We start from the raw sequence: 21,840 nt of genomic DNA, 5'->3' as shown, positions 1-21,840 counted from the left end.
ACATTTAAGGAGTACATGAGATATTTTGACACAGGCATACAATGTATAATCACATCAGGGTAAATAAGGCATTCACCATTTCAAGCGTACATAATTTATTTGTGTTACAAACAACCCAATTATACTCTTTGAGTTATTTTTAAATGTACAATAAGTTATTGTTGACTATAGTCACGCTGCTGTGCTATCAAACACTAGATTTTATTCATTCTAACTATAGTTTTGTACCCATTAAGCATTCCCACTCCGCATCCCCACTACCCTTCCCAGCCTCTTGTAACCATTATTGTACTCCCTATCTCATGGGAGTACAATTAAAAATTCTTTTAATTTTTAGTGTCGACAAATGAGTGAGAACATACAAAATTTGTCTTTCTGTGCCTGGCTTATTACACTTAACATCAGCACCTCCAGTTACATCCATGTTGTTGCAAGTGACAGGATCTCATTCTTTTTAATTTTCTTTATCCATTCACCTGTTAATGGACACTTAGGATGCTTCTAAATTGTGGCTATTGTGAATAGTGCTGCAGTAAACACGGGAGTACAGATGTCTCTTAGATATACTGATTCCTTTTTCTCCAGATCGTCACCAGCATTTTTTATTGCCTGTCTTTTGGATAAAAGCCATTTTAACTGGAGTGAGATGATACTCATTGTACTTTTGATTTGCATCTCTCTGATGATCAGTGATGGTGAGCACCTTTTCATATGCCTACTTGCCATTTGTATGTCTTCTTTTGAGAAACACCTATTCAGATCTTCTGCCTGTTTTTTTTAAATTGGATTATTAGATTTTTTCCTATTGAGTTGTTTGAGCTCCTTATATATTCTGGTTATTAATCCCTTGTCAGGTAAATAGTTTGCAAATATTTTCCCCCATTCTGTGGGTTGTCTCTTCACTTTGTTGATTGTTTCTTTGTTGTGCAGAGGCTTTTTAACTTTATATAATCTCATTTGCCCATTTGTGTTTTGGTTGTCTCTGTTTATAGGGTATTACTCAAGAAATCTTTGCCCAGAAGGATGTCCTGGAGAGTTTCTCCAATGTTTTATTTTAGTGGTTTCATAGTTTGAGGTCATAGATTTAAGTCTTTAATCCATTTTGATTTGATTTTTGTATATGGAGAGAGATAGGGGTCTAGTTTCATTTTCTCTCGTATGGCTATCCAGTGTTCCTAGCACCATTTATTGAAGAGGCTATCCTTTCACCAGTGTATGTTCTTGGCACCTTTGTCTAATGAGTTCATTGTAAATGTATGGATTTGTTTCTGGGTTCTCTATTCTATTCCATTAGACTATGTTTTTGTTTTTGTTTTTAATGCCAGAACCATGCTGTTTTGGTTACTATAGCTCTGTAGCATAATTTGAAGTCAGGTTATGTGATTGCTACAGTTTTGTTCTTTTTGCTCAGGATGGCTTTGGTTATCCTGAGTCTTTCGTGGTTGCATATAGATTTTAGGATTTTTTTTTTCTATTTCTGTGAAAAATGTCATTGGTATTTTTATAGGGATTGCACTGAATCTGTAGATTGCTTTGGGTAGTATGAACATTTTAACAATATTGATTTTTTCAATTCATAAACATGGACTATCTTTCATTTTTTGTGGCCTCTTCAATTTCCTGCAAGTTTTATAGTTTTCACTGTAGAGATCTCTGACTTCTTTGGTTGTTTATTCTTAGTATTTTATTGTATTTGTAGATATTGCAAATGGGATTGTTTTCTTGATTTCTTTTTCAGACTGTTCACAGTTGGCATATAGAAATGCTACTGACTTTTGCATGTTGACTTTGTATCCTACAACTTTATTGAATTTGTTTATCACTTTTAACAGTTTGTGTGTCGATGTGTTTGTGTGTGTGTGCATGTAATCTTTAGGTTTTTGTAAATATAAGATCATATCTGCAAGGAAGAATAATTTGACCTCTTTCTTTCCGATTTGAATGCCTTTTATTTCTTTGTGTTGTCTGATTGCTCTAGCTAGGACTTCCAGTACTATGTTGAATAATAGTAGCAAAGGGGCATCCTTGTCTTGTTCTGGATTATAGGGGAAAGGCTTTCAGTTTTCCCCCATTCAGTATGACACTAGCTGTGGGTCTGTTGTATATGGCTTGTATTGTGTTGAGGTAGGTTCCTTCTATGCCAAGTTTTTTGAGGGCTTTTCTATAGCAGGATATTGAATTTTATCAAATGCTTTTTCAGCACCACTTGAAATGACCATATGGCTTTTGTCCTTCATTTTATTGATATGATGTACCACACTGGTTGATTTGCATATGTTGAAACATCCTTGCATCCCTATGGTAAATCCCACTTGGTTATGATGAATGATCTTTTTAATGTGTTGTTGAATTCACATTGCTAATATTTTGTTGAGGACTTTTGCGTTAATGTTCATCAGGGATATTGGCCTGTAGTTGTCTTTTCTTCTTTTGATATGTCTTTGCCTGATTTGGGTATCAGGGTAACACTGACCTCATAAAATAAGTTTGGAAGTATTCCCTCCTCTATTTTTTGGGATAGTTTGAGGAGGATTGATATTAGTTCTTCTTTAAATGTTTGGTAAAATTCAGCAGTAAAGCCATTGGGTCTCAGGTCTTTCTTTGCTGGGAGACTTTTTATTACAGCTTTGATCTTGTTACTTGTTATTGGTCTATTCAGGTTTTGGATTCCTTCATGGTTCAATCTTGGCAGGTTGTATATGTCAAGAACTTATCTATTCTTCTAGGTTTTCCAATTTATTGACCTATAGTTGTTCATAGTAGTTGCTCACGATCCTTTGAATTTCTGTGGCATCAGTTGTAATGTCTCCCTTTTCATCTGTGATTTCATTCATCTGGGTCTTCTCTGTTTTTTTCTTAGTCTGACTAAAGATTTGTTGATATTATCTTTTCAAATAACCAACTCTTCATTTCATTGCTTTTTTGTATTTTTATTTCAATTTTATTTATTTCTGCTCTGATCTTCTTTTCTTTTACTAATTTTAGATTTGGTTTGTTCTTGCTTTTCTAGTTATTTAAGATGCATCAGTAAGTTATTTATTTAAAGTGTTTCAATTTTTTTCATGTAGGCACTTATTGTTTTGTGGCCTAACGTGGTCTATCCTTAAGAATGATCCATGTGCTGAGGAGAATAATGTGTATTCTGCAGCCGTTGGAAGAAATGTTCTGTAAATATCTATTAAGTCCATTTGGTCTATAGCAGATTAAGTCCCATGTTTCTTTGTTCATGATCTTTAGGTCTAATACTATTTGCTTTCTATATGTGGTGATCGAATGTTGGATGCATATATATTTACAATTGTTATATCCTCTTGCTGAATTGGTCCCTTTATTATTATATAATGATCTTCTTTGTCTCCTTATATAGTTTTTGTCTTGAAATCTATTTTTTCTGCTGTAAGTATAGCTACTCCTGCTCTTTTTTGGTTTTCATTTGCATGGAACATTTTTTCCATCCCTTTATTTTCCATCTGTGTGTGTCTTTATAGGTGAAATATGTTTCTTATAGGCAATAGATCATTGTTTTTGTTTTTTTTTTTTTGACAGGGTCTCACTCTGTCACCCAGGCTGGAGTACAGTGGCATGATTATTGCTCACTGCAGCCTTGACCTTCCAGGGTCAAGTGTTCCTCCCACCTGAGCCTCCCAAGTGACTGGGACTACAGGTGCATGCCACCATGCCTGGCAAATTTTTGTATTTTTTGTAGAGATGGGGTTTCACCATGTTGCGCAGGCTAGTCTCAAACTCCTGGGCTCACCACCCACATTGGCTTCCTAAAGTGCTGGGATTACAGGCATGAGCCACCACACCTGGCAGGTCTTGTTTTTTCAATCCATTCAGCTACTCTGTGTCTTTTTATTGGAAAGTTTAGTCCATTTACATTCACTATTATTACTGATAAGTAAGGGCTCACTACGGTCATTTTGGTTTTTTTTTTTCTGATTATTTGTGTCTTCTCTTCCTTCCTTTTTTCCTTCCTTCCTGTTTTTCTTTTTGTGATGGTGATTTTCTCTGGTGGTATCTTTAAATTTCTTGCTTTCTATTTTTTGTGCATGCGTTGTAGGTTTTTTAATTTGTGGTTACCATGAGGCTTGCAAATAACATCTGCATAGTTTATTTTCAACTAATGACAACTTAACACTAATTGCCAAAAAAAAGAACAAAGAGAAAACTACAGTTTAACTTCATCCCCCTGCTTTTTAACTTTTTGTTGTTTCTATGATATGTATCTTATTATACTGTCATGTCTTGAAAAGTTATTGTAGTTATTATTTTTGATAGGTTCATCTTTTATTCTTTCTTCTTAAGATATGAATAGTTTACACACCACAATTACAGTGCTACACTACTCTGTGGTTGTCTGTGTACGTACTATCACCAGTGAGTTTCGCACCTTCAGGTGATTTCTTATTGCTCATTAACATCCTTTTCTTTCAGACTGAAGAATTCACTTTAGCATTTCTTGTAGGACAAGTCTGGTGTTGATTAAATCCCTCAGCCCTTGTTTGTCTAAGAAAGTCTTTATTTCTCTTTTATGTTTGAAGTATATTTTTGCTGGGTATGCTATCCTAGTATAAAATATTTTTTTCTTCAGCAGTTTATTTATTTATTTACTTATTTTGAGATGGAGTCTTGCTCTGTAGCCCAGGCTGGAGTGCAATGGCACAATCTCGGCTTACTACAACTTCCGCCTCCTGGGTTCAAGCGATTCTCCTGCTTCAGCCTCCTAAGTAGCGGGGACTACAGGTGCATGCCGCCACACCTGGCTAATTTTTGTTCTTTTAATAGATATGAGGTTTCACCCTATTTGCCAGGCTGGTCTCAAACTCCTGACATCAGGTGATCCACCCGCCTCGGCCTCCCAAAGTGCTGGGATTACAGGCATGAGCCACCATGCCCAGCCTTCCTTTAGCACTTTCAATATGTCATGCCACTCTTTCCAGGCCTGTAAGGTTCCCACTGAGAAGTCTGCTGCCAGATATATTGGAGCTCCTTTGTATGTTATTTGTTTCTTTTCTCTTGCTGCTTTTAGGAGCCTTTCCTTATTCTTGACTTTTGGAAGTTTGATTATTAAATGTCTAGATATAGTCTTATTTGGGTTATATCTGGTGTTCTATAACCTTCTTATACTTGAATATTAATTTTTTTTCCTCTAGGTTTGGAAAGTTCTGTTTATTATCCCTTTGAATAAACTGTCTACCCTGATCTTTCTTTCTACTTTCTTTTAAGGCCAATAACTCTTAGATTTACCCTTTTGAGGCTATTTGCTAGATTTAGTAGACATGCTTCATTCTTTTTTTTAAATTTTTCCCCTCTTTGCATTTTATTTTCCTTTTCATCTTCCTCTTCTTTTTTTTTTTAGACAAAGTTTCTCACCCAGGCTGGAGTGCGGTGGTGCAATCACAGCTCACTGCTGCCTTGACCTCCCAGGCTCAATTGATTCTCTCACTTCAGCCTCCCAAGTAGCTGGGACTACAGACATGTGCCACCACACCCAGCTCATTTATTGTTATTTTTATTTTTTTTTTTTGTAGAGATGGGGTTTCACCATGTTGCCCAGGCTGGTCTCGAACTTCTGGCTTCACTTGGTCTGCCACCCTTGGCCTCCCAAAGTGCTGGGATTACAGGCATGAGCCACCATGCCTGGCCACCTCTGTGTATTTTCAAATAGCCTGTCTTTTTTTTTTTTTTTTTTTTGACAGTTTCACTCTTGTTGCCCAGGCTGGAGTGCAGTGGCATGATCTCTGCTTACTGCAACCTCTGCCTCCCAGGTTCAGGTGATTCTCCTGCCTCAGCCTCCTGAGTAGCTGGATTACAGGAGCCTACCACCGCGCCCAGGTAACATTTGTATTTTTAGTAGAGAAGGGGTTTCACTATGTTGGCCAGGCTGGTCTCAAATTCCTGACCTCAAGTGATCTGCCTACCTCGGCCTCCCAAAGTGCTGGGATTACAGGCATAAGCCACTATGCCTGGCCAAATAGCTTGTCTTCAAGCTCACTAATGCTTCTGCTTGATCAGTTCTGCTGTGGACTGATGCATGCTTTGTATATCAACTGAATTTTTCAGCTCCAGAAATTCTGCTTGATTATTTTTAATTATTTCAATCTCTTTGTTAAATTTATCTGATAGGATTCTGAATTCCTTCTCTGCATTATCTTGAATTTCATTGAGCTTTCTTAAAAGAGCTATTTTGAATTGTCTGTCTAAAAGGTCACATAACTATCACTTCAGGATTGATCACTGGTGCCTTATTTCATTTGTTTGGTGAGGTCATGTTTTCATGGATAACCTTGATGATATGGATATTTGTGAATATCTGGGCATTGAAGAGTTAGGTATTTATTATAGTCTTTGCAGTCTGAGCTTGTTTGTACCCATCCTTCTTGGGAAGGCTTGCCAAGCATTCAAAGGGAATTGAGTGTTGTAATCTGTCTTTGGTCACTGCAGCCGTATCTGCACTAGGGGGCACCCCAAGCCCAATAAAGCTGTGACTTTCAGCTGCATAGAGGTGCTACCTTGGTGGTCTTGGGTAAGATCTGGGAGAATTCCCTGGATTACCAGACAGAGACTCTTGTTCTCTTCCTGTACTTTCCCAGGAATAAACAGAGCCTCTCTGATAAGCTGTCTGAAGCTGGGGGAGGGATGATACAAGCACCTCTGTGGCAACACCACTGGGACTTTGTTGGGTCAGACCCAAACCCAGCCCAATACTGTGTCTCACCCAAGGGCCATGGTGACCACTGCCTGGCTACTGCCAATGTTCACTTAAGGCCTGAAAGCTCTAAAATCAGCATCTGGTGAATCTAGCCAGGCTTATGTCCTTCCCTCAGAGTGACAAGCTCATCCCCCAGCCCACGGCAGGTCCAGAAATGCCATCCAGGAGCTGGGGCCTGGAGTCAGAAACCTTAGGAATCCATTTGGTGCTCTAGTCTACTGTAGCCGAGCTGGCGCCCAAACCGCAATACAAAGTCCTTCCCACTCTTCCCTCCCTTTTCCTCATGCAGAAGAACTCTCCCTGTGGTCACAACCAACCCAGGCCTATAGCAAGAACTGCCTGGCTACCGCTGATGCTCACTCAAGATCCAAGGGCTCTCTCTTCAAGTTGTGTTGAATACTGCTGGGCCTGGGTCTCTCCCTTCAGGGCAGTAGGCTCCCCTCTGGCCCAAGGCAAGTCCAAAAATGTCACCCAGGAGCTAAGGCCTGGAATTGGGAAACCCAAAAGACCACTTGGTGCTCTACCCCACTGTGGCTGAGGTAGTATCCAAGTTGCAAGACAAAGTCCCTTTTATTCTTTCCTTTCTTCAAACAGAAAGGGTTTCTTTCTGTGGCCATCACAACTGGGAATGTGCTGGTTCACCTGAAGCCAGCATGGCACTGGGTCTCACCCAAGGCTCGTGGTAAATACTGTCTGGCTACCACTGATGTTTATTCAAGGCCCATGCACTCTACTCAGCAGATGATGAATCCTGCCAAGTCTGGGTTTTCCTCCTTCAAGACGCTGCATTCTCTTTTGTCCCAGGGTGTGTCTAGAAATGTCGTCTGGGAGCTAGAGCCTGAAATAAGGGCCTCAGGACTCTACCTGCTGCCCCATTCTACTGTGGCTAAGCTAGTATCCAAGTTGCAAGACAAAGTCCCCTTTACTCTCCTCTCTGCTCTCCTCAAGCAGAAGGAAGGAGTCTCTCCGGGAGCTGCAAGCTGCGCTGCTTGGCTTTGGGGGAGTGGTGATGCAAGCACTCCCTTGATTGCCCTGGGTATTGTCTTGCTAGGTCACATGCACCCCACGTTCACTGGCTCCAAGCCTAGCAGAGCACCAAGATTTGCCCAGGAATTGCAGTCTTTGTGGCCTACACTGCCTTCCAAGTTTCTGTAGAACCCCAGAGCACTTTAGCCTGCGGTGATGAGGCTGGCCGGAACTCAGGTTCTGACCACTGGGATGGATGATTCCCCTCTGGCTAGGGCTGGTCTAAATGCTGTCTCCGTGGGTGCTGGTTGAATTCTGCCTTGTGTTGCTTTCTGCTGTGACAGGGCAGCACTGAGTTCCAGTACAAAGTCCCATAATCTCTCTGCCAAGTACATAGATTCTCTCTCTGTGCCATGAGGCCTCAGGCAGGGGATGAGAGAGGGGTAGTGCAGGTGAGTCAAGACTGTCTTTCCTACTCTCTTTAGTGCCTCTTTCTTTGATGTGATGTTAAAACCAGGGACTGTGACTGCTCACCTGATTTTTGGTTCTTATGAGGGTGCCTTCTTGTGTGGATAGTTTTTCTATTTGGTTTCCTGCTGGCAGCAGGTGGGGGCAATTTCTGGAGGGTGCATTTGGCCATCTTGCTCCGCCTCCCTCTCATAGGCAACTCCTAGTTGTTTTTTGGATCATGAAAGTGTATTGGATTTTGTCAAATTTTTTTTCTGAATCAGTTGAGTTGATCATGTGGGGCTTTTCCCCTTCACTCTATTAATATGGTATATTACACTGATTTTTGTATGTTAAACCACCTTTGTATTCCTAGAATAAATCCCACTGGTCATGGTGATAATTCTTTAACACACTGCTAAATTGGGTTTGCTAGAATTTTGTTGAGAATTGTTGCATCTATATTCATACAGGATCTTGATCTGTTTTTTTGTTGTTGTTGTTGTTGTTGGTTTGTTTGTTTTACAGTGTTTGTTTGTTTGTTTGTTTTGTTTTGTTTTTTGAGATGGAGTCTCGCTCTGTGACCCAGGCTGGAGTGCAGTGACGTGATCTTGGCTCACTGCAACCACTGCCTCCCAGGTTCAAGTGATTCTCTGCCTCAGCCTCCCAAGTAACTGGGATTACAGGCACATGCCACCACACCCGGATAGTTTTTGTATTTTTAGTAGAGATGGGGTCTTGAACTCCTGATCTCAGGTGATCTGCCCTCCTTGGCCTCCCAAAGTGCTGGGATTACAGGTATGAACCACCACGCCCAGCCTGTTTTATAATGTTTTTATCTGGCTTTGTTATCAGGGCAGCACTGGCCTCATAGAATGCATTAGAAAGTGTTCTCTTTAGTTTTTTGGAAGAGTTTGGGAAGGACTGGTGTCTCACTTTTTCACCCAAGCTAAAGTGCAGTGGTGTGATCACAGCTCACTACAGCCTCAAACTCCTGGGCCCAAGTGATCCTACCGCCTCAGCCTCCCAAGTAGCTAAGACTACAGGTGGGCACAATCATGCCTGGCAAATAAAATTGAAAAAAAATAAAGGCCGGGCAGGGTGGCTCACGCCTGTAATCCCAGCACTTTGGGAGGCCGAGGTGGGCAGATCACGAGGTCAGGAGATCGAGACCATCCTGGATAACACGGTGAAACCCGGTCTCTACTAAAAATACAAAAAAATAGCCAGGCGTGGTGGCAGGCGCATGTAGTCCCAGCTACTCGGGAGGCTGAGGCAGGAGAATGGCGTGAACTCGGGAGGTGGAGTTTGCAGTGAGCCGAGATGGCGCCACTGCACTCCAGCCTGGGGGACAGAGTGAGACTCTGTCTCAAAAAATAAAAAATAATAAATAAATAAATAAATAAATAAAATATATATATATATATTTTTTGTAGAGATGGGGTCTTGCTATTTCCCAACCTGGTCTTGAACTCCTGACCTCAAACAATCCTCCCACATCAGCCTCCCAAAGTGCTGAGGTTACAGGCATGAGCCATTGCTCCTGGCCTGGTGTTAGTTCTTTAAATGTTTGGTAGAAACCAGTAGTTAAGCCATTCGGCTCTAGGCTTTTCTTTATAGGGAGACTTTTGGTTACTGACTCAGTCTCCTTACTTGATTACAGTTAAGATTTTCTACTTTTTCTTGAGTCAGTTTTGGTAGTCTGTTCATAGTTTTTTTCCACAAATTTGTCTATTTCATCCAGATTATCCAATTTGTTTATAATTATTTACAGTATTCGCTTATATTCCTTTTTATTTCTGTATAGTAAATAGTAATGTTCCTGCTGTAATTTCTGATTTTATCATTAGTCTTCTCTCTTGTTTTCTTAGTCAATCTAGCTAAAGATTTGTCAATTTTGTTATTCTTTTCAAAGAACCAACTTTTAGTTTTTTTATTTTCTCTGTTTTTCTGTTTCTCTATTTTGTCTCCATTTTAATCTTTTTAAAAATTTTTGGTAAAAGATATGTAGCATAAATGATACCATTTTAACCATTTTATGTGTACAGTTAGGCGGCTTTAGGTACATTCACATTGTTGTGCAACCATCACTATCATCCATCTCCAGAACTTTTTCATCTTCCCAGATGGAAACCCTGCACCAATTGAATTAGCTCTCTATTTTTCCTTTCCCCAGCCCCTGGCAACCACCATTGTACTTTTTGTCTTTATGAATTTAACTACTTCCTCATAGTGGAGCCATACTGTACTTGTCTTTTTGTGACTGGCTTATTTTACCTAGCACGATGGCTCAATATTCATCTATATTGTAACATGTCAGAATTTTCTTCTTTTTTAGGGCTTAATAATATTCTATTATATGTATATACCATCTTTTAAAAATCCATTATCTGTCAATGGATGCTTATATTGCTTCTGCCTCTTTACTATTGGGAATACTGCTATTCTCTAATCTTTATTGTTTCTTTTCTTTTGCTAGTTTTGGATTTAGCTTGTTCTTTTGTTGTTGTTGTTGTTTTTCCTGGTCCCTGTAGGTGTACAGTTAGGTTATGAATTTGAGATCTTTCTTCTTTTTTATTATAGCTGTTCATAGCTATAAACTTCTCTCTTAACACTGCTTTTGCTGCATCCCATAAGTTTCGGTACGTTGTTCTTTTGTTGTCATTCATTTCAAAGTATTTTCTGATTTCCCTTATGATTTCTTCTTGACCTATTAATTGTTTAAGAATGTATGGTTTAATTTCCACGTATTTGTGAATTTTCCTTCTGTTATTGATTTCAAGTTTTATTCCATTGTGATTGGAAAAGTATTATGTATGATTTCAATTTTTAACATTTATTAAGACTCATTTTGTGGCACCCTGGACTTTTGAGATAGCAGATTCATGGGAGCAGCAAGAGTAAAAGCTACATTGCACTGGGCTGAAGCCTGGGAAGGGAAAGGGGTGCACTTGGCAAGATGAGAACTATGCTAGGAAAGAAATGCAAGTGATGATATTGGGAGGGGGAGGAGGGAGAAAGATTGCACATATCCTGTGGGAATGATCAGGGAGGATAGATGGAAATACAAGAAAAGGAAGGTAATGGGTGGAGCAAGGCCTTTGAGAGATGGAATGGGGCCCAGGTTGTTACCTGAGACCCAGATAGTAAAGATGCCTTGGCTAGAAGGAAGGTCATACCTGCCTTTGAGTCAGCATACAAGGAGAATCCAGCAGTGCTTGACACATAGTAGAAGCTTAGGGTAGCACCTGAGAGTTGTTTCCCAATCTATCTTCTCCTCTCTTTACATAGGAATTGAATTTTTAACTGGGCACATATCCATCCAGTGTAAGACTACATTTCTCAGCCTCCTTTGCAGCTAGTTCTAGCTATTTGATCAAGTGCTGGCCCCTGGGATATGAGTAGAAATGATGGTGCAACTTCAATATCAAGGTTAAAGGGAAGAAGTATGTCCTCTTCTTCCCCTTTTTTCCTTCTAGTTGGTGCAAATTCAGCCCTTTTGGGAGGAGTTTGAGCAGCTATCTTGGACCACACGATAGACAATGTGTGTGGGGAGTGGCAGAGCCACAACATAGAAGGACCATCGGCCCTTACTGATTGTAAAGCCAGCCCACCTGCTGGCATGCCTGCTTGGACTTTCTGTGAGATAAAGTGACTTCTCTCTTGTTTGATCCACTGTTATTTTAGATCTCTCTGTTACTGCAGCTGAACTAATCTTTTAACTAATGTAACATTTACTGCTGGGTGCTATGGCTAATGCCTGTAATCCCAGCATTTTGGGAGGTCAAGGCAGGAGGATTGCTTGAGTTCAGGAATTCAAGACCAGCTTAGCCAACACAGCAAGACCCCCGTCTTTACAAAAAAATAGAAAAAATTAGCTGGGTGTGGTGGCGCATGCCCAGCTACTCGGGAGGCTGAGATGAGAGGATCACTTGAAGCCCCCCAAAAAACTAACACAACATTTATGTATGTATGTATGTATGTATGTATTTATTTATTTATTATTTTTGAGACAGGGTCTCACTCTGTCGCCCAGGCTGGAGTGCAGTGGCGCAATCTCGGCTCACTGCAACCTCTGCCTTCTGGGTTCAAGCAATTCTTCTGCCTCAGCCTCCCGAGTAACTGGGACTACAGGTGTGTGCTGCCATGCCTGGCTAATTTTTGTATTTTTAGTAGAGATGGGGTTTCACCATGTTGGCCAGGCTGGTCTCGAACTCCTGACCTCAAGTGATCTGCCCACCTCGGCCTCCCAAAGTGTTGGGATTACAGGTGTGAGCCACTGCACCTGGCCAAATAACAACATTTAATCATTACTTGGGTTGCTCCAGTTGAGGCTGGAGACCATGACTGTGCAGTGGTTCCAGGGCACCACTGGGTAGTTGCATCCTGCCACACACAGTAGCCCTCAGGAGGCAGTGAAGAAGGCAGAGGGAGGCTTGACCTGGGCTTGTGGGTTCAAAGGTCAGGTGTGATAGAAGTCAAGGTAAGGAGGGAGCAGAAGGGTCAGGAAACAAGTGATTGAGATAATCAAGCTTGGGCTGGAGAAAGAGAGGTCAAAGGCCTGGAGGTGAAAGAGCAAAGGTCGTGGGAGTAAGGGAATGAGAGGGTCGTGGGAGTGAGGGAATGAGAGCTGGCAGGTCTAGGGCTGTCACAGCACAATTCTGGAATGTAGTAGTCCACACAATTACTTACATATGTGTCACTACATTGATATGGATTTTCAGTACCCACAGATAGAAATCTAACTCAAACATCTTAAGCCCCAAAGTAAATGCCATGTTACACTGCAAGTAAGGCGAGGATGATGCAGGGATATAAAGGATTTCATCGGGAATCTCTTTCTGTCAGCTTTCCTTTCCTCTGTCTTGGCTTCATTCTCAGGTAGAATCTCCCCATGAAGTAACAAAGAAGACCAGCCTGCAGATCCATTACCTACATTTTCTCTCCTGATATGTCCAGTAAATTGCCAGGACTGACTGTCATTGAACTAGCTGCTCACATTTCTGAGCCAATTACAGTGTCTGAGAGGATGGGATACTCATAGGTAAGGCCAGGGCCACGTGTTTACCACTGAAACAAACATGGGGTGTGGGGTCAGTTCGCCCAAACTACCCAGACTCAAAGTGGGAGAACGGTCATTTCCTGAAAGAAAACGAGAGTGATGGTGCGCAGAAGTGGGATGGACGCTGGTCAGGAATAACCCTGTCCACTGCAGCAGGCCTCACTTGCTGTTTATTGGACTTGTGTAGCTTGGATACTGGCCTGCCACATTGTTTTCTGTTGAAATGAAAGAAATCATCTGACTTTGCAGCCAGGTCCAGCATCTTTACACACTGGATCTGTGTCAGGCATTTGCTCAATTTGTGACCTTGGACAAATCCTGTCCCTTCCTGGCGCCTCAGTTTCCTCACATGTAAAATGAGAATGCTAGGCCAGATCAATGACCTTTTTTTTTTTTTTTGAGATGAATCTTGCTCTGTTGCCCAGGTTGGAGTGCAATGGCACGATCTCGGCTCACTGCAACCTCCACCTCCTGGGTTCAAGCGATTCTCGTGCCTCAGCCTCCTGAGTAGCTGGGGTTACAGGCGCCTGCCATCACGCCCAGGTAATTTTTGTATTTTTAGTAGAGATGGGGTTTTGCCATATTGGCTGGGCTGGTTTCGAACTCCTGACCTCAGGTGATCCACCTGCCTCGGCCTCCCAGAGTGCTGGGATTACAGGCGTGTACCACCGCCCCTGGCCCATCAGTGATGTTTGAACTGTTATTTAGCACACACACACACAAAAAGGAACAACTCTGGTGGAAGTGGGGGCATGGAGCTGGTATCCTACACTCTCAGCATTCCCTGTCCCCACCCGTACTGGCCACAAAAGGATTCCACAACTGCTGGAAATGTGGTTTGAAAACCACTAGACCAAGTAATCCAGGGGATATTCCTCTGTGCTCTAAAATCCTGATTCTCCCTTCCTCTTTTTGGATTAAAAGGAAATCCTTCTTTCTGTGCCAAAAGATACAAAGATTAGGGCTGAAATAATAAGTGTAAAAAAGGTCTTTTTCCTTAATTGGACAATACACAAAGAAGTCAGTCCCATAGAATTTCTCACTTTGACTACTAGTTGGTGGAAAAGTTTCCTTCTCCATACAGAGAAAGGAATTGCTTCTTTTCTAAGAGTAATGACCAGGAACAAGTCAATGAGGGGCTAAGCAACTTTGTGGGGTGCTGTCTCTAGTGCTGATGAACCACATGCCCTAGTAACAACCTCAGCCTTCCAAGGCCTGGCCTCTGTTCTTTTAGGCCCAGAAAATGCCAAAAGATTCCATTCACTGATGGAAATCATTACCAAGTCCTATAAAAGCCAACGTGTAAAATACATGCAGCAAAACTGATGAATTCAAGTGTATGTGTTTGTGTGTGGTCTAGAACCTTAACTGAATTCATGAGAAGCCTTAATTGTGAGCTGTGTTGTAGGCTGTGTGCCAGGCACTTAGGTTAAAATGGTAAACAATCAAATGTGGTCTACACCCTCAAAAGGCCTGCAGTTTACTGGGAGAGAAAAACATTGACCCAGTAATTATGTAAATCATTAGAAACCTAGATTCAAAAGAAAAGAAAAAAGTATATAGAAACCTAGATTCAAATGTTAGAATCAAGATGTACAAGGAGGTGTGAGACTGTGGAACTACTGTAATTGGATTTGATTTCAGGTCTGCCTCAATTCTAACATAAACTCTCCTGCACTCTGGGCAAGTCCTTCCCTTCCTCTGGATGTTAGTATCCTCTTCTGTAAAAATGGTGTCATACCATTTGCTTCTGAGGAAATCTCTCCTATTTGTTGGAATTCAGCCAAGGCAACATCACCTTCATGATGCCTTCCCTGGCTCTCCAGGCTGTTCCGGGGGCTTCTGCTCTGGTCTTCTCGCCACCTGGGTGTACCTGTCTCAGCACATCTCATGTTGCAAGTTTTCTAAGCAAGGAGTAAACTCATCAAGACTTTTATCCCTGTATCCCCAGTGCATTGTGGTGTCTGGCTCGTGTTTGTTAAATGGATGGATGGATGGATGGCAAGTACAATTGTGGTGCAGGTTGTGCTAATATCATTATGAAACCTGAAGGGACAATTTGCTGGCTGATTGTCTCAGCTGGAGTCATGGGACGGGATGAGCATTATTATATAGGTTTTGAAGCCTGAAGATTTCTAGTTCTGATTATTTGTGATGCTTTCTTGGGCGGATGGGCCTCTTTCCGCTTGTTTGTGGCTGCATGCGTAATTACACTACCTTACAGGGCTGTGGAATTTTGAAAACTGCAAAATGTTATTTACAGTCAACTGAACTTAGCAGGAACCTTATCTCTCGGTGGAGGATGGAGGATAGAAGCAGGGGAAGACAATTCCACGGAAAGAGTGGTGGGTTGAGCTGGGCCTTTCCAGGGAGATGCAAAGGTATGGGAGTCAGAAAACATTGGTTAGTAACCAATCCCAGTTTAAGCTCTGAACCTCAGTTCTTCTGTTTCCAAAACGGAAATAATAACTTGAGATTCGCGTAAGAGTATGACGTTCAAATGTGCTAATGGATAGGACGGAAGGATTAGGAGTGGTACCCGGGGGCCACTGCCTCGTGCAACGACCCAGCCCTAGATCAAATCCGGGGCGTGGTCCCACTGTGCTCCCGACCCCAGCCTGGGCAGGAAGCGCCGGCTGCGGGGGAAGCCAACCCGGAGACACAGACGGAAGTGGGTGACCGGAGCTCCAGCAGCAGCCGCGATGGGCGCAGCCGTGAGCCTATGGAGAGCGGAGGTGTTCCCGCTTCCACCAATGGAAAGCCGATCTAGGCGGGCCTTTGCAAATTGCCCTAGTAACGGCCGCATGGTAACTCAGGCGCCGGGCGCACTGTCCTAGCTGCTGGTTTTCCACGCTGGTTTTAGCTCCCGGCGTCCGCAAAATGAAGATTGAGGAGGTGAAGAGCACTACGAAGACGCAGCGCATCGCCTCCCACAGCCACGTGAAAGGGCTGGGGCTGGACGAGAGCGGCTTGGCCAAGCAGGCGGCCTCAGGGCTTGTGGGCCAGGAGAACGCGCGAGAGGTGTGGCCAGCGGACCAGGGAGTTGGGGGCTGCAAGCAGGGCTGCTGCGGCGAGAGAGCTGCTGAAGTCGGTGGCTCGGGGCGGGATGCGCGCGCCAGGGGTCTCCCGCCATAGTTTCCTCAGGGAAGTGAAAATGGGCCAGGGGCTCGGGGAGGGGCGCCGCCCTGGAGCTGGGTGAGGGGCCGCCCCAGGATACCTAGTGACGACCCCCTGGGGGCAGTTGACGGTTTGCCAACTCATGGACAAGTGCTGATATAAACCCTCACAACCCCGTCCCCTTAATTCGTACCAGGCTCTATTCGCGACACTGGGATACAGCGGGAATTAAGATAGGAGCTTACATTTTAGTGTAGTGAGAGACGATAAACGTGTACACCAGTAAACAAAAATAATTATTTTATCTTGGTGGGGTTAGTTACTGCAGGGCTTTGTCGGCCACGGTCAGGAAATTGGATTTTATTGTGAATGCAGTGGCAGGCTATGGGACGGTTTAAAGTAGGGAATTGACTAAACTTTAAAAGCTCATTTTGGTTCCCAGGATCCGGGAACTGAGGGAGAGAAGTGGAAATTATGGAGAAGAGCAATCTGGTTTATCCACTCCTCCAAGCATCCTTTTTGACCATTCCAATTAAATCTTCTTTTTCTAAGTGCTGGTGATGCCAAGTACTTTCACATACATATTATTTTTTGGCAGGTGAAAATATTGAGTTGGGGAGAGGGCACTTCACGTATATGCTTGACACTCGTTTTAGTAACGGTAAACCTGGGGTTTGCACCCACGTGTATTTCTGACTCCCAAATCAGTGCTCTATGATGATACAGCCACCCTCTCTGCCTGCTGTTCTCTAAGGTCACAGCCATGCCCCTTGGCCTTTGGAGAGCCTTAGCTTCTACAAAAATCTTCACTTAATATAAAGTTAAGCTACTGCCTCTTAGCCTGATTTTTCTAAATAGAAAGGGCTCAAAGAAAAGCCTCAGGTTTCCATTTTGAGCATCATCTTTCCAAAAAGGAAGTGTTTGACCCTGGCTTACTAAGCAGCTAGTACTGCAAGTAGCTAACATTGGTTGAGTGCTTTCCATGTGCCAAGCACTGTGCTAAGTAGCTATATGTCCATTTCCTTGTCATATCCAACGTATTAGTTGTCCCTTCCCCGCTTTAGTATGACAGTTTTCAGACATACAAAAAAAGTTGAAAGACTTGTAAATACTTGTGTGCCTAAATTCTATAATTAACATTTTACTGTGCTGCTTTATCATATATCTTTTCATCTGTCCCTCTCCCAATCCACTTTTACATTTCAAGGTGAATTGCAGGCATCACTACACTTTACCCCTACACCCTTTAACCTGTGTGCCATTGACTAGTATGAAATGAACTCTGTTTAAGTGAGGAAATTCTGGTTCATAGAGGTCAAATAAGTAGGTCCAAGGTTACTCATCTGGTAAGTGCGAGAGCCAGTATTTTAACTCAAGTCTATGTATTTAAACCCAGAGTGCATGCTCTTAACTGATGCTGTATGCCTAAGACCCACCTCAGGTACCAGGTTCTTGTGTGACTCTGGTCACATCAGTAACCTCCCTGAAAAATGAGAGTTAGACTAGGTGATCTTTTAAAGACCCTTCCAATTCTTTTTAAATGTTAGAATTCAAGCTTATCTCACCTGAGAGTAGTTGGAGTGGAAATTGAGGGAGAATGGATGGAAGAGGTCCTGGTCTGTAAATAAACGCACATATCCAAGGTTTGTAAAGTCTCTTCTACCTTGAGTTTCCCAAAGAGCTTCAGTGCTGGGGATTATGATATGACAGGGTTGTGTGGAAAGACCATGGTAGTTTTTTTTTTTTTTTTTTTTTTTTTTGAGACAAAGTTTCGCTCTTGTTGCCCAGGCTGGAGTGCAATGGCGCGATCTCGGCTCACTGCAACCTCTGCCTCCTGGGTTCAAGCGATTCTCCTGCCTCAGCCTCGTGAGTAGCTGTGATTACAGGCGCCTACCACCACGCTTGGCTAATTTTTGTATATTTAGTAGAGACAGGGTTGTTTCACCATGTTGACCAGGCTGGTCTTGAACTCCTGACCTCAGGTGATCACCTGCCTCGGCCTCCCGAAGTGCTGGGATTACAGGCATGAGCCAACGCGCCTGGCTAGGTTTTTTATCTATTTAGAAATATAGCATCTGGGCCGGGCGTAGTGGCTCACACCTGTAATCCCAGCACTTTGGGAGGCCAAGGCAAGTAGATCACCTGAGGTCAGGAGTTTGAGACCAGCCTGGCCAACATGACGAAACCCTGTCTCTACTAAAAATACAAAAATTAGCCGGGTGTGGTGGTGTGCGCCTGTAGTCTCAGTTATTCGTGAGGCTGAGGCAGGAGAATTACTTGAACCGGGGAGGCGGAGGTAGCAGTGAGCTGAGATCGCGCCATTGCACTCCAGCCCGGGTGACAGCAAGACTCCATTTGAAAGAGAAAAGAAAAGTAGCATCTGAAGAATATCTTCTAGGTTCTATTAAGGGCAGTGTGCTTTGGTAACTGAAGTGGAAATGGGATGGATATAGCATACCCACACACATTGCTTACATCATTTTTTTTTTTTTAGAGGGAGTCTTGCTCTGTCGCCCAGGCTGGAGTGCAGTGGCGCCATCTCGGCTCACTGCAAGCTCCGCCTCCCGGGTTCACGCCATTCTCCTGCCTCAGCCTCCTGAGTAGCAGGTGGATCACACGGTCGGGAGATTGAGACCATCCCGGCTAACATGGTGAAACCCCGTCTCTACTAAAAATACAAGAAATTAGCTGGGCATGGTGGCAGGCGCCTGTAGTCCTTACATATTTTTTGAGGGGCTGCCATAAGTGTGGGACCAAGGTACTTCACAGTCCATGAGGAATAGAGGTAGAAGAGATAAGATGTATTCACAAGACTCTGGCCAGTGTGGTCACTGCCCAGAGAGAAGAGCACCTTTTAGATAGTCACGTATTCAGTTATTAAATCAGTGTAGCAAACCTTATATTATGTAATCCTGAGATATAGATGCTCAGCTAGTGTAACTTTCTCAGTGTTCCCCCCTTATAGTCAAATATTCTAAAATATATGAAGATCCATAGCCCATTTATGGAATATGTGTGTGTATATATACACACATGTGTACTGCAAATGGTTAATAAAATTCAGAGATTTATAATGTATTTAAAATATACTAACAGATGATAAAGTAATTTAACCTTGAGGATTCAAAACATATTCAATGGATCTAATAGTGCCATAGGTTTAACCTCACATTCAGTATTTACAGTGTTCACTGATGGCCAGCTAGTACCTTATGTCATTGATTCTTACCCCTTAATAGGTTACTCTGGGAATTTGATGAAAGCTATGGATCCTTTCTCTGGAAAAAATGTATATATGAACATAAACACAGTTTTGTTCCCAACTTCAAGAGGTATTTGGGCCCCTGGCGTCTATCCCTGTACCCTGGGCCAAAAATCAGTGTTCCCACTTGTACTCATACTGTGCATTCTTCACACAGTAGTAGCTAGCACCATCTTTTAAAAACAAATCATAGCATGACACATAGTCTTCAAGACCTTTTCAGTGGCTTTGTATTATTTATGTAGAATAAAATCCAAACTTTACCACACACTGTAAGTTCCTGTTCTGCGTTCTGGCCCCCGTCTACCTCTTCAACCTCATCTTGTCTTTTTCGCTATACTTTGGTCACTGCAACCTTTCTGTCCCTTGGATATGCCAAGCTCGTTTCTGCTTTGGATTTTCTGAATTTGCTGTTTTCTTTGCCTGGAACGCTGACTCCTGCTCCTCCCAGAGGTTCACATATCAAATTAAATGTCATCAGAAAGACACTCCAGGATCACTTTCTAGCCACTCGTTCTCTCTCATCATCCCTTTTTCTTCATAGTAGTGATGAAGATTATGTGTGCAATGTTTGTATGTTTGTATCGCTCCCTAAAACATGAGCTCCACAAGTACAAGGCTTTTCTGCCTTGCCTTCGTTACCCTCGGCACCTAGAACAGTGACTGCAGTGCACTGGCACTCAGTGTTAGTTGGATGAGTGTGTGACTTGTGTAGGCCAGGGACTGAGTTTTTTCCCCTTGTGAAACATTTTAATATTGATTTATTATTTCTTTCCATTGTGGTGTGTAGGCATGTGGCGTCATAGTAGAATTAATCAAAAGCAAGAAAATGGCTGGAAGAGCTGTCTTGTTGGCAGGACCTCCTGGAACTGGCAAGGTACTCATTTTCTCTCATTTTTTAAATCTACCCAAGAGAATGATCCTAGTGTCTAAGCCAAATTGAATTCATGTCTTAACTAGTCTTTGTTTAGCTAAATGGGTTATATGTATGTTTTAAAAACTAATATGCAATAATACAATTGGGTATCTAAAATCCCTGCTTCTAAAATTCAAATTATCCTGGCCTACCTCCAGAGAAGAGAGAATGAAGTCCTTGAAGGGGTCTCATTGTCTCTAGAATTTGTCCTTTATCTCTTTCAAGTCTCCTTTGCTGTGGAAATACATTTCTGTTGGCCTAGGGCTTCATAAAGATCTTCTGAGTGACATCTTACTTGAGGGGACAAAAAAATGAGTCAAGCATTCTTCCAAATGCTAGCTTTACGCATTGCTATTGTGGCTGTGTGGGAGATGAAAAGGAAAACAAGAATTAGAGACATGATTTTTATCTTCAAGGGGCTTACAGTCTCTCCAGGGCAGAAAGAAAGGAAATCATGACAGCACAGGAGGACTCAGTATGAGTGCTCAGCTTTGAGGTATTGACTAATATTAAATGCAGCTGGAATTTAAGGAGGCAGCACTGCGGGCTGGTACAGCTGGAAGGGTTGAGACTTGACATTTTCCCTTCAGAGCTGGGAGAGGATTTGGCTTTGCAGGGAAGATAAGGGCCTTTCAGGCAGAGGACACCGTGTGGCTTCTTGGGATTCGTGAGGGGACTGGCCGGATACTTGAAACTCGCCAGAGTTCCCAATTTGAGCTTGCTTATTCTTCAAAAGGGCCGCTTGATGTGGGCAAGTAGGAGCTTGGGGTTGTGTGTGAAAAGAAATGGGCTTTAAATTCCAGCTCTGGTATTGACTTGCTATGAGACCTGAGGCAGGTCCCTTAACTTTTCTAAGCAAAAGCATACTCTACCTATTTCAAGCAATTATTAAACTGATCGGTTGTAAGATAATGACTTGCATTATAATTTTGAAATGATTACTGATTGTGTATCTTATATTGGTATCTTACAAGAGGAAGAAGTGCTATATTTATGAACAGTTTTTTCTCTTCCTATATAAAAGCAAATTGTGAACAGTTTTTTAAACTGTAAAGTGCCATACAGATGTGAGCTTCAGTTACCTCTCTCCAGGCAACATTAGCTTGTCCGGTGCATTTACCATTTATTTGCTTGCTATTCCTTATATCTTAGACCTTCTCTTTCCCTCCATTTTTCTTCTTCCTAAAGTAAATAATTTAGAAATTTCTTCTAGAAGTTTGTTGGTGGGAAAGTCTCTCACGTTTGCATTCATTATGTTGCCCTTGTTTTGAAAAAGAGTTATGTTGGCTGTATAATTCAGTTGACAGATATTTTCTTCAGTACTGTTCACAGTACTTCTCTCTCAATGTTATTTG

At 42.4% G+C, this 21,840-nt stretch overlaps 1 protein-coding gene across 2 annotated transcripts in view; it reads left to right on the top strand.

The window, feature by feature from the left end:
- RUVBL1 (RuvB like AAA ATPase 1) overlaps positions 1 to 21,840 on the top strand; it is a 79,339-nt gene that overhangs the window by 20,580 nt on the left and 36,919 nt on the right. Inside the window, exons 1-2 of one of the 2 annotated variants that reach the window (XM_003829398.5) lie at positions 15,854 to 16,211; positions 20,360 to 20,446. In XM_003829398.5, the coding sequence (XP_003829446.1) occupies positions 16,071 to 16,211; positions 20,360 to 20,446 (228 nt within the window). In that variant the 5' untranslated portion in view covers positions 15,854 to 16,070. Of the gene's footprint in view, positions 1 to 15,853; positions 16,212 to 20,359; positions 20,447 to 21,840 lie in introns of those variants that run through there. The other variant, XM_034957300.4, reaches the window with a different exon arrangement.

Source organism: Pan paniscus, chromosome 2 (assembly GCF_029289425.2).
Source record: "Pan paniscus chromosome 2, NHGRI_mPanPan1-v2.0_pri, whole genome shotgun sequence".
Lineage (NCBI taxonomy): Eukaryota > Metazoa > Chordata > Mammalia > Primates > Hominidae > Pan > Pan paniscus.
This window is presented reverse-complemented; position numbering and strand designations above follow the sequence as displayed.